Below are 12,044 nucleotides of genomic sequence, written 5' to 3'. Positions count from 1 at the left end.
GGCAAACAGATGTTATTATAACTGTACATGTAGGTTCACCAAACCAACTTGTAATGAAAGCCATCTCCAAAATGCAAACATTTTATTTTATTTTTTTAAGATATTAGTTATGGTATTATGCTCCTTCTACTTATTGTTTCCACATTGAAATGCTATGTTTGTTTCCACGGTTTATGCAGCCATAAAGGAACTGCATAGCACTGAACGCTGGTGACTATTTCCTGCCCTAGTATCTGCTTGGAGATTGGGTAGGGGGCTGTGTGCGTGTGTGTGTGTGTCAGTTTGTGTGTTGTCTAATGTAAATGTGTGCGTGTGAGAGAGTGTGAATGTACAAATGTATGTGTGTGAGCCTGTGTGTGTTTGCGAGTGTGTTTATGTCTGTGTGTATTTATGAGCGCGTGTATGTGTGTGTGTGAGCCTGTGTGTGTGTTAGTTTGTGTATGTAGGTAGTCTAATGTGTGCGTGTGTGTATGTATGTGTGTGCTTGTGAGCGTGTGTGTGTTCAGCTTGAATTACGAGTAAAATTATATTAGTTTCTCTGTCTTTATTATATCAGCTGTTTTTGATCTGTATAAACTGCGATCACACTCAACCTTAGCTGACGACACTTTTAAAGGGAACAAGGGGTCATGTTTTAAACCAGTGACAAGTTTTATTGTTCTTCCATATTCAAACACTCGCTGTGACGTTCGTTCCCTTGAGTTCTTAGACGTCCACATTAGACGTTGCATGCCCGGAAATTGGTCTAAAATTTGGATATAGTTTTTTTCTTCACAACGAGTAAATCTCACCTGCTGACGTTTCGTTGTCTGTCAGACATCTTCTTCAGAGCTTCTGACTTGAGTACTGCTTCTCACCGCTATAAGTAGCCACCTACTTCGGCTACTTTACACATGACTTTTGTTAGTTTGGGTGCCATACAGAGACCTTTATCATTGCTATGTTTACCAACCTAAAGAAACCATTTACTTGAGTATTCCGCTTCAGCCTGTTGGTCCCTTCCCTGGGCGCCAGACTAGTACCGGGTCGCTAGCGATTTCCTACGGTGGCCAGAGAACAGTCTGCCCGCCCGGTCTTAATCAACGCTCCGGGGAGTTGAGCCCGTGGGAGTGAACCGCGCCCTTTTCGGGCCGGTCAACTCCCCGGCTAGAACTCTCCCGGTGCGCTAATTAGGGTTCGGCGGGCTGGGGTCTCTGTGCCACCGGGAGGAACTGACTGCAAGGTACCGGCTAAAGAGAACCGGCTAAAAGGCCCGATAAACAGTCTGGAACCCAGGGTAGTTGGTCCCCTAAGCTCCGAGCAGTTCTGCCGGCAGTATCAAAAGGCCAACGAGTATCCAAAGCTCCGGAGGCTTTAGATATTGTAAATTCAGATTGTTTGCGGTTTTCAAGGTAAGCTCTTAAACTTAAAACCACCGCGAAGTCAAAGCGATTTGGTGACGAAGCGTTCTGTTTAAACGCACGTAGACATCCAACACCAACATTCTTTTGAATAGCTGAATTCCTTCTCACAAGCAATTATACTGATACATGTACTGCCTTGCCAACGATAAATCTGCTTGGAGATTACTGGTCCCCTACTTCATTGATCAGCTCTTCTATCATAACGACGACCAGAGCTGAATAGTTGAATTCCTTCTCACAAGAAAACAACTCCTTTATTTTTTCTTAAGACGGTCTTTGCGTCAAAACGCCTGAGGCGCATTTGGATGCCCAGGACCGGGGCATAGCGGCATGCCGTCGGGTGCCCGGTGCGCCTGCCACCGCCGAGCACCAAGCGCGGGCCCGCCGCCTTGTCTGGGGGAAGGTGACGGTAGGCGCGGACTGAAATTGAAATAGAGCGGCTTTAAGCTACAACAAAGGATAGATATATGCTGCAACTGTGTCAAATACTACTGTGTCAAAAACTACTGTGACAAAAACTATTCTCAGATGTTTCTGATGAAACACATGTACAGACACCAATGAATGAATGAATGAATGAAGACCTTTATTGTACATTCGTGCCCCGAGAGGCGAGATACAGGTCGTCTTACATAAACCTAACTAACATGTAAGTGACATATACAGTGAAATATATACAGTACCTAGTTTAAACATACATGGTAGACGAAAGTGATGAGCTAAGCTTCTTCTCGTTTCTTTGTACATGTGTAGATGTATGAACAGATCATGTTTCTTATACAAGGTTTGTCTAGACGCAACCAAAATATAAATTTCTCCATTGCGTTTAAATATTTTTCATTAATACATTTGAAAAGAACATTTCTTTATCGTGAAGTCTACAATCTAGAACTAAGTGTCCAATAGGCGAAGCCGGTAGAGTAAAACTGGCTTGGTACCTGACGATCACAAGTCTTGCGTCTGATGAAGATATCCGAATGAAGTGATAGAAAGATGTACACTTTCTTTCTTTTTCGTACTTTAATATTGTAGACTACATGCAATAGAAACATTTGACTTGTTGTCTTTGTTTCTTTACAGGGAATGCCTGGACCTCGCTTTGGCGATACGTTGTAACGAACAGCCACCAAAAATTTCTTTCAGGTGCGCAGACACATTTCTGGTGGAGGTCCGAATCGAAAACGCCCGACTGAAATTAAATAAATGACTGTGGGTGCAAAGCAAGTGTTGACCGTCTCACAAGCATGACGGGATTCGTACAAAATAGTATGAGCATTTGCAGACAGCTTGCAATTCTCGCCAAACTCTTGACAGCCTTTCGTGAAATCTTTCATTATCTATAATTACCTTCGCCGAGAAGGTTATGCAGAGGGTAGCGTTTTACCCTGGGAGTCCAGGCACCGTAATCGGATCCCCGCACGCGCGCCCAAGCTTTTACGGCCCACCCTCCCGCTGCCCCCCGAAGACTGACCCCGCCCCACTCTCCGCTGCAAACCCAAGCTCCGCTATGTAATCGGATAGCGGTGTCATCGGATAGCGGAGCTTGGGTTTGCAGCGGAGAGTGGGGCGGGGTCAGTCTTCGGGGGGCAGCGGGAGGGTGAGCCGTGAAAGCTTGGGCGCGCGTGCGGGGATCCGATTACGGTGCCTGGACTCCCAGGGTAGTAGCGTTTGTATGTGTGTGTGTATGTGTGTATGAAAAGAAGCAGAATAACTGGAGAAGGCCCGGATGGATTGTCTTGATATTTGGTAGATGGGTAGATCTTGATGAGACCTGAAATTGTTTAGATTTTGGGCCCCCTAGCGGCTTGTTACGGTACTGCAGCGGAACTTCCTGTTTGGATAGCTCGTGTTCTGGACATGCTATGGAATTGATTTTTGAGTGGTATATAGCTCTTTGGACAGAGAGTGAGTGGTATAGATTTTGGCCCCCTGGCGGCTTTTTCTGGAACGACAGGAGCAGGTTTTGCTTCAGACTGTGAAAGGGAACAACTCAAGAAGGGCTTGATGGATGGTCATGCTTTTTGGTAAGTGGATAGCTTGAGTGATGATTTACATGATTAGATACTTATTATGCAGATCAATATCTAATTTGCATAATTAATGAGGAAAGTTTAGAAATCAGCCAAATTCCATGATAGGACTCTCATACATGTGACATATGTAACTGAGGAAGAGAGAAATATTAATAGATATCAACTATGCAAATGAAGACCTCATTTGCATAATCAATGTGAAATACTATAACTCAAGATGGGCTTGATGGATGGTCATGATATTTGGTATGTAGGTAGCTTACATGAAGCTTTGTACGATTAGCTGGCAATTATGCAAATCAGATTCTAATTTGCATAATTAATAAGGCAATTTTAAAAACTTGCTGTAATCCATGATGTGACTATTCAAATATGTGATATTTGTAACTGAGAAAGAGAGTAATGTTGATAGAAAATGTGTAAATGTGGGCCTAATTTGCATAATCAATGAGATACAACTATTATACCATACTGGTTAATGACGGCAATTTCATACTTGTGGCATTTGGAAGTTATGTGAATGTTAACATTGTTGAAACAAATTATGCTAATAAGGACCTCATTTGCATAATTGATGATTAATGTTAGCATAACCTTCTTTGATAAGCTCATACATTGGACAACTTCTGTTATTTGGATGGAGAAGACTAGTATGATTTATTATCTATGAGAAACACTCCTAATACGTCAGTCATAAAGGTTAAAATCATTTGGCGAAGGTATGCGGTCGTGGAACTCTAGTTGCTAAATGACATAATTGCAAAGAATGTGTAAACTGCATTTCTCGGGGGCACAACATACTGTCCCAGGGTGTGAGCAGACCCAGGTCTAGTTTCCGTAAAGAAAAACTTCCTCTGTCTGATACCTGTAGTTAAATGGATATTTTACTTACTGACTCCAAGTCCGGGCAAACCACGACCCGGCCTGTGTGTAGAAATAAAGAAGTGAAGGAGAAAATCACACAGACGCGCAGGGTTACACACAACCATACGAGTAATTTGCCTTAGGCTGGGCTTACTACAAAGGGTTGTTTGTGAATTGTCTAACCATATCAATCAGCCACAGGCCTAGGGCGAACCCAGAAAAGCAAAATGATTACGGATCCGGACTGATGCATGACTGCTTACAAATAACCAGCAGTGTCCATTGATAGACATTTGCAACATTTCATGAACTTTGATTTTCGTCTGCATTTTTAACGTTTTATTTTAACATGTTCAGATGAAAGTCACATCACACTAACGTCGTGATTATGGAGGAAATTTCAACAGTTCGAAACAAAAAAAGACAACTTTTCTTGCTATGTGACATGATTGCTGCTCTAAAGCTGTAATAAACTAATTCACATGGTGGACCACAATCTACGGCGGTGCAATCCAGATGTCGAAAAAGCTTAGGTTTGAACCAAAAGAAACCCCTATGCAGTACTACGCCATGGGCATAGCTGAACGCACCGCAGTTGATATAAGACACCGGCATATAAAGTTACTTTACTGCTCCGAAACTGTATATCAGCAAGGGCACGGATTAACAGATGGAAAAACGCTAGTAATCTCTTCTAATTGAAGAGCCAGGATCGGCCGTTCATTCGGCCTGACACGTCCCCTACACACTCCATATATCTAGTGAATAGATTAGTGGACAAGTTATTGCTTTAAAATCAAACAAAACTACGCGGAGCTATTCAAAGTCATAACAGCTTTGGGGTATCAATACAAAGAGGGTTTGCCCCCGGGTAATCATTCTATTCTTTGTCCACAAAGGCTGATATTATCAGCGTAAGTCCTCCTCACTGGGAATGACTTCCACTCACTCCCAACAAAAATATCCCGATCGCTCTTACGCTCAGCTGACTATACTTAAGAAAGACACAGAGGCATGTTTTAAACCAGTCACAAGTTTTATTATCCTTCCATGTCCAAACATTCAAGGGTTGTAACAGAAGGACCTAAATGCTAATGATATAAAACTCTAATCACCATTCTAACCTATTTCTTTTAACAACAAAATTATGCATCATCCCTTATGAATTTGTTGTTCTTCTCAAGAACGAAATGCAGTACAGTGGAATTCCAGTGGGCTACAGTTCTAATTTAAAACCCTAATTACCATTTGACCATGTTGAGTATCACAAAGGAAACTAGAAATAGTTGAAATGTAGATTATGTTTCAATAAGGAGTAAGACATATGGATTATGCTTTCTATATTATATGATGTACGCCAATGATGTATATGATGTATATAGTGTGTGATGCGTACGATATGATGTATATAATGTGTTTTGAACATTTGTATGCTAAGTTCATATATTGTAACAGTTGATGTCGATGTTTAAGAGTGCGGAAGGACAACTTGTCAAGGTGCTTATGGAACCTATTTTGCCCTCCCTTTCACAAATTTCTTCTCGTAGTGGAGCCAGGATCGGCCGTTAATTAGGCCTGACACGCCCCCTACACATTCTGTATATCTAGTGGGTAGATTAATGGACAAACTATTCCTTACAAGCAAATAAAACTGTCTCTACGCGGACCTATTCGAAACTGAAACGCCTTAACTAGCATTATTCTTTGTCCACAAAGGCTGATCCTATCGGCGTAACTCCTCACTGGAAATGATTGTCAATCACTCCCAACAAAAATATTCCGATCGTTCGTACGCTCAGCTGACTATACTTAAAAAACAACAACACTGAAACATGTTTTAAACCTTTCACCAGTTTTATTGTCCTTCCATGTTCAAACATTCACTGTCATCCCTTGGCTTTCTGAGACGTGCACATACATGTCCGGAAATTGTTATCAACCTTTGTCAACGCTATCTAAATTAATTTCCCCCATTGAAATTCCCTTCTAGTGTTAGTAATAAGACGCATCGTCAGTGGTCGGACGATCTTTGCAATCAGTCTGTAAAGTTTAAGGTATGTAACGGAGAGACCTGAATGCTACAGTAATGATATAAATCCTAATCAACATTCTAACCTGATACAGTTAACAACAAAATTATGCATCATCCCTTGTGAATTTGTTGTTCTTCTCAAGAATGAAATGCAGTACAGTGGATTTTCAGTGGGCTACAGTTCTAATTTAAAACCCTAATTACCATTTGGCCATATGTTAAGTATCACAAAGGAAATTAGAAAAAGTTGAAAATGTAGATTAAGTTTCAATAAGGAGTGAAGACATATGGATTATGCTTTCTGATCATATGATGTACGCCAATGATGTATATGATGTATATAGTGTGTGATGCGTACGATATGATGTATATAATGTGTTTTGAACATTTGTATGCTAAGTTCATATATTGTAACAGTTGATGTCGATGTTTAAGAGTGCGGAAGGACAACTTGTGAAGGTGCTTATGGAACCCATTTTGCCCTCCCTTTCACATTGTGATGAACCCAAATAAAGAAATAATCCAACTATTGAAAGCCTTCCGCCTCAGACTGATGGACCTCTACTTCCTACCCTTGACTTTAAATGTCTTTAATGCACTTGACCTTGCCAACTTGTCGCAACGTTTTTCGCATTTGTCATAATCGGAATAGCTAAGCGGGTGCCTCCTGTCGCACGTGCCCTCGCAGATCTCGTAAACCTCCCTGTTGAAGGCTCGCTTGTCCATCTCCGCCTCTTGTGGTTCTTTTGAGACAAAAGAAAAAGAAAAAAATTATCACGTCACAGTTAGGAAGTTATGATGGGTTCTTCCAAACAAATGCAGTACAGCTCAATACAACTCAGTACAGTACAGTACAGCAAAGTACAACTCAGTACAGCAAAGTACAACTCAGAACAGTACAATACAGTACAGCAAGGTACAACTCAGTACAGCAAAGTACAACTCAGTACAGTAAGTACAGTACAACTCAGTACAGCACAGTACAACTCAGTACAGTATAGTGCAGTACAGTACAACTCAGACAGTACAGTACAACTCAGTACAGCCCAGTACAACTCAGTACAACTCAGTACAACTCAGTACAGTACAACTCAGTACAGCACAGTACAACTCAGTGCAGTCCAGTGCAGTACAGTACAACTCAGACAGTACAGCATAGCTCAGTACAACTCAGTACAACTCAGTACAGTACAGCACAACTCAGTACAGCCCAGTACAACTCAGTTCAACTCAGTACAACTCAGTACAACTCAGTACAGCACAGTACAACTAAGTACAGTACAGTACAGCTCAGTACAGCAGTACAACTCAGTACAACTCAGTATGACTCAGTACAACTCAGTATAACTCAGCACAGTACAGTACAGCTCAGTACAGTAAAGTACAACACAGTACAACTCTGAACAGTACAGTGTAACTCAACACAGTACCGTACAACTACAACTCAACAAAGTACAGTATAGCTCAGTACAGCACAGCTCAGTCGTACCTTCCGCTTCAGCCTCCAGGTCCTCATCTTCGGCCAGCAGGTCTTCCTCAGCCTGCTCCCGCTTCTCCATCGCCGCCTCCTGTAGGGCTTTTAGGACAAGAGAAGGAATATCAGAGAAATACTCATATCAAGCAAGGTGGGCAACATGTGAAATTGACAAGTGAAGATCGGCCTACGACATGCAGCCATATCATGTCTCAGTTATGATAGGATGAATTCACGCGGTACGTTATGTAAAGCTCAGACGTACCTTCTATCCCGGTCACCAAGTCCTCCAACTTGTCCCGCAGGGCTTGCAGACCCTCCTCACGCGGAGCAGGGAAGGCCGCGGCGAGCACCAGGCAGCCCAGGAAAAGGACGCACACGGACAGCTTCATCTTCGAATGGTCTGGTGAACTCTGAGGAAATATCATCAAACAAATTCCGACGTTAAATGATGTATTGATATAGATGAACGTGGTGAAAATATGGATGCATGTTTACTCACTACTTCGGCCGTTAAGCGATGTAAAGGTTAAATACCACATAACACCAAAGTACAATGTGTTCTCTCTATGTTCAACAAAGACAGTTGTTGTCGATCGTCCGACAGCGACCGGCTGTACAAGACAGACAACAAGCGACCGCTCAAAGTACGGGGAACATAGCATGCATCATCTTTAGTACTGTCGGAAAAACTTAACAAAAATGACGAAGGGGGACACACAGAAATCTTGGCACCGGACACCAGGACCGGGGCAAGGTGGCGTGCCTTCGGGGGGCGGGTACGCCCGCCGCCGCCGCGCACCAGACAGCAAGCAACCGCTAAATGTACGGGGCACATAGCATGCATCATCTTTAGTACTGCCGGAAAACTTAAAAACAATGACGAAGGGGGACACACAGAAATCTTGGCACCGGACACCAGGACCGAGGCAAGGTGGCGTGCCTTCGGGGGGCGGGTGCGCCCGCCGCCGCCACGCACCAGACAGCAAGCAACCGCTAAATGTACGGGGCACATAGCATGTGCCATCTTTAGTACTGCCGGAAAACTTGAAAACAATGACGAAGGGGGACACACAGAAATCTTGGCAACGGACACCAGGACCGAGGCAAGGTGGCGTGCCTTCGGGGGGCGGGTGCGCCCGCCGCCGCCACGCACCAAGCGCCGACCCGCTGTCTTTTTGCGGCGAGTGACAGTGTGCGCGGACTGACGGTAAAATAGACCGGTTTAAGCTACAACAAAGGCCAGATATATGCTGCAACTGTGTCAAAAACAGAGCGATACTCAGATGTTTCTAATGAAACACAAGTACAAACACCACTAGGCGAAACTGGTAGAGTAATATTGACTTGGTACCTACCGATCACGAGTCTTGCGTCTGATGAAGTTATCGGAATGAAGTGATAGAAATTGGAGACGGGAAGCAATAAATACCCTTTCACAACGAAATTACGCAAATGAGCATTAATGGGTTCTGCTGATTGGTTGTTACAGCAGTTATCTAGTAGTAGTCTGCCTAGCCTAAGGCACATTCCAGCACAATGACTAAATGTTTTGTAATATTATGAGTATCTCTGCCCTTCTGTGTGATTTTTCTCCTCTACTTCTGCATATCAACAGGCAGGTCGGACCGTCATCCTCATCGATGTTACAAACTAAAATGGAAACAGTCGCCTTGTTGCCTCGGTTCCTTTTTAGGGAATGCCTGGGCCTCGCTTTGTCGGTAGGTTCTAACAAACACGCCCCCCCCCTGACTTTTCTCTCAGGCGCACAGAAACATTTCTGGTCGAGGTCAGAATCCAAACCGCCCGACTGAATTCAAATGATTGTGGGTGCAAAGCACGTGTTGACCGTCTCACAAGTATTATAGGATTCGTACAAAATGAGGATCAAATCTTGCGGACATCTTGCGATTTGCGGAAAACTTTTGAAACATTCACAACCTTTCATGAGATATTTGATTGATTGATAACCATTATCTATATATTTTTTTTTTTCGTTTTTTTTTTCCACATTTTATTCATAATATACATCAATGTTACAGCATAATATATTACACATGTTACAATGTTGGCACCAAAGAGTATATGACATTGTGTAACAGTGCATAGACTGGCAGGATGGTTCAAGATTAAACCACATATCACCTAAAGATGCTGATTGTGTCATAGTAACATATTTACAGTGTATTATACATTGTGTGCTAAGTCAGGCTGATCATATCAGTTGTTTGTTTCCCGTTTACTCCACATTTTAAAGTAAATTACACATTCACAACATAAAACAGCGTAACTAAAAGGCCGTCAAAAAAAGCAAGCTAAGAAGCTAAAACGTAACTCATACATGTATAAAACTCAGTTCCTTGTTTACAAAAGTCAACAAAACTCATCAATAAAAGCTATCTATAGTAATCAAGAGGTAGCTAGAGGTTCACAGGCAGAGGTAAATCTCTTCTTCATTTCCCATTTAAAAAGAATGGGCAAATTGTTTTGATGTGAGGCGGGATTTTGGGTCTTTCTTAGAGATATCCATGTTTTGAATATGACCCATTTAGCTATAGATATTATCAATATTCGTCTTTTAAGGTGGGGTATGTTCAGAGTCTGACTGACTTTCCTTAGTATTACTTCTTCAAAATCTATTGTAGGATTACTGCTACTGAAAGGTATGTAATGCTGAACTGTGTCCCACAGGTCTGATAATCTCTTACATTCCACAAACATGTGTCTATAATTATCAATATCACCACTATGACATAGTTTACATATAGGATCTATTTTTAGCCCATTTTCATCATGTATTCTCCATTTGTTTAATTTTTCACCACACGGTAATATTTGATGTAGTAGTTTGTAATTTAGTTCAGCTATTTGTGTGTCCTTACATGCAGTTTTGCAGAGCAAAGTCCAAATTTTTTTCCAGTCACAGGATTCAGTGAAATGAAAAATTGTCTGCCATTTTTGTTGACAGCTTGGCAATACTGCATGTTTAAGAGCGAGTGTAGAATATAGTAATTTACAGGATTTTGTTGTAGCTTTAAACTGATGTGGGGGTGGGGCTACAAAATGTGTTGGGCGGTCATCTGGGTAGAGTTCTTTTTTGACAAGAGTTTTCCAGGTGCTGGGTAGGGCTTGATACAGGGTTATTTGCTCAATTAAAGTACTGGGTCGGTGGCTAAGTGTAGGGTACTCATTTGATGAGATGAATTTTTCCCTGGGGAATAGGTCTTTCACATATATTATGCCTTCTTTAATCCATTGAGGGAAGAATAAAGTTTTACCTTGTGATCTAATATTTCTATTACACCATATTATCTGTTCTTTTGAGTACTGGGGCCTTACGTCATCACTTTTCTCAATTTTGTGATAGGATAAAATGACTTCTTTATAAAATTCGGGTATATGGTTGAAGTTTGGTCCATCACCTTCATTTTCAAAGTTCATCTGCAAAATAAGATTATTGGGACCAAAAGAATTAACATACAACAGGGGGAGTGCTTTCCATCTAGATTTATCATCCACTATCAACCTATATATCCAACGTGATAAGAGTGCGTTTTTCTGGTAATCTAAGTTTACCATGTTGAGTCCACCCATTTCAGTGGGTTGGCTTATGACATCTCTTTTGATTTTGTCCTTTTTGCCTTTCCATAAAAACTTGAAAATTTCTCTTTTTATAGAAGTAACAACCCAGGGTGGGGTAACAATCATTGCAATATTGTGTATAATCTGTGAAAGAGCTAATGACTTAATGATAGTGATTTTTCCATACAAAGTTAGATTTCTACATCTCCAGACTTGCAATGTGTTTTTCAGCCTTTCTATCTTTTTCTCCCAATTTAGAAGTTCACACTCATGGTGGAGGGAAGAGTTATAGAAATATATGCCTAAGGATTTTATGGGGCGCTTCGGCCAAGATATATCTAGGGGGGTGTCTTGTCTGTCTACATACGTTCCGATCCATAGACCTTCACATTTTTTAACATTTAACTTAAGACTAGAAACACTACAAAAATTGTGAATATGTATGAAGGCATTTTCCATAGATGTAACGTCAGACACAAATAAAGTGGTGTCATCGGCTACCTGTGAGATTTTAATTTCAACAGTATCAACAGAGTTAGTCTTAACTTTTATTCCAGCTATGTCCTGTGCATCCCTAATGTTCACTGCCATAACTTCTACAGCTGGGATAAAGAGAAGTGCAGATATAGGACATCCCTGACGGATACCTCTGTTAA

At 41.7% G+C, this 12,044-nt stretch overlaps 1 protein-coding gene across 3 annotated transcripts; it reads right to left on the bottom strand.

Annotated features, from left to right (window-relative positions):
* Window positions 1–6,135: 6,135 nt before the first annotated feature.
* On the bottom strand, window positions 6,136–9,274 carry LOC136439963 (uncharacterized). Of its 3 annotated transcripts, none has more exons than XM_066435661.1 (4): window positions 9,165–9,274; window positions 8,072–8,219; window positions 7,822–7,908; window positions 6,136–7,075 (listed from the first exon to the last, which is right to left on the bottom strand). In XM_066435661.1, exons 2-4 carry the CDS (start codon window positions 8,196–8,198, stop codon window positions 6,894–6,896), a joined length of 396 nt encoding a protein of 131 aa, XP_066291758.1. In that variant the 5' UTR covers window positions 8,199–8,219; window positions 9,165–9,274; the 3' UTR covers window positions 6,136–6,893. The 3 variants fall into 3 exon arrangements, with proteins under 3 accessions (XP_066291758.1, XP_066291757.1, XP_066291756.1); XM_066435660.1 differs by having other exon boundaries at window positions 9,154–9,234; XM_066435659.1 differs by lacking the exon at window positions 9,165–9,274 and adding an exon at window positions 8,528–8,671.
* Between the last annotated feature and the right edge of the window lie 2,770 nt (window positions 9,275–12,044).

The sequence above is a fragment of the Branchiostoma lanceolatum genome, chromosome 8 (assembly GCF_035083965.1).
Source record: "Branchiostoma lanceolatum isolate klBraLanc5 chromosome 8, klBraLanc5.hap2, whole genome shotgun sequence".
Classification (NCBI taxonomy): domain Eukaryota; kingdom Metazoa; phylum Chordata; class Leptocardii; order Amphioxiformes; family Branchiostomatidae; genus Branchiostoma; species Branchiostoma lanceolatum.
The sequence above is the reverse complement of the archived record's forward strand: the minus strand, read 5'-3'. Positions and strand labels throughout refer to the sequence as shown.

What these genes read in the sequence shown, in the direction of transcription:
- LOC136439963 (XM_066435659.1), bottom strand. Translation starts at nt 8,656, where the DNA reads ATGATGCATGCTATGTGCCCCGTACATTTAGCGGTTGCTTGCTGTCTG. An exon ending in TGTCCGGTGCCAAGATTTCT is followed by an intron (nt 8,220 to 8,527) that starts GTGTGTCCCCCT and finishes ATATTTCCTCAG; the next exon opens with AGTTCACCAGACCATTCGAA. An exon ending in CTTGGTGACCGGGATAGAAG is followed by an intron (nt 7,909 to 8,071) that starts GTACGTCTGAGC and finishes TTGTCCTAAAAG; the next exon opens with CCCTACAGGAGGCGGCGATG.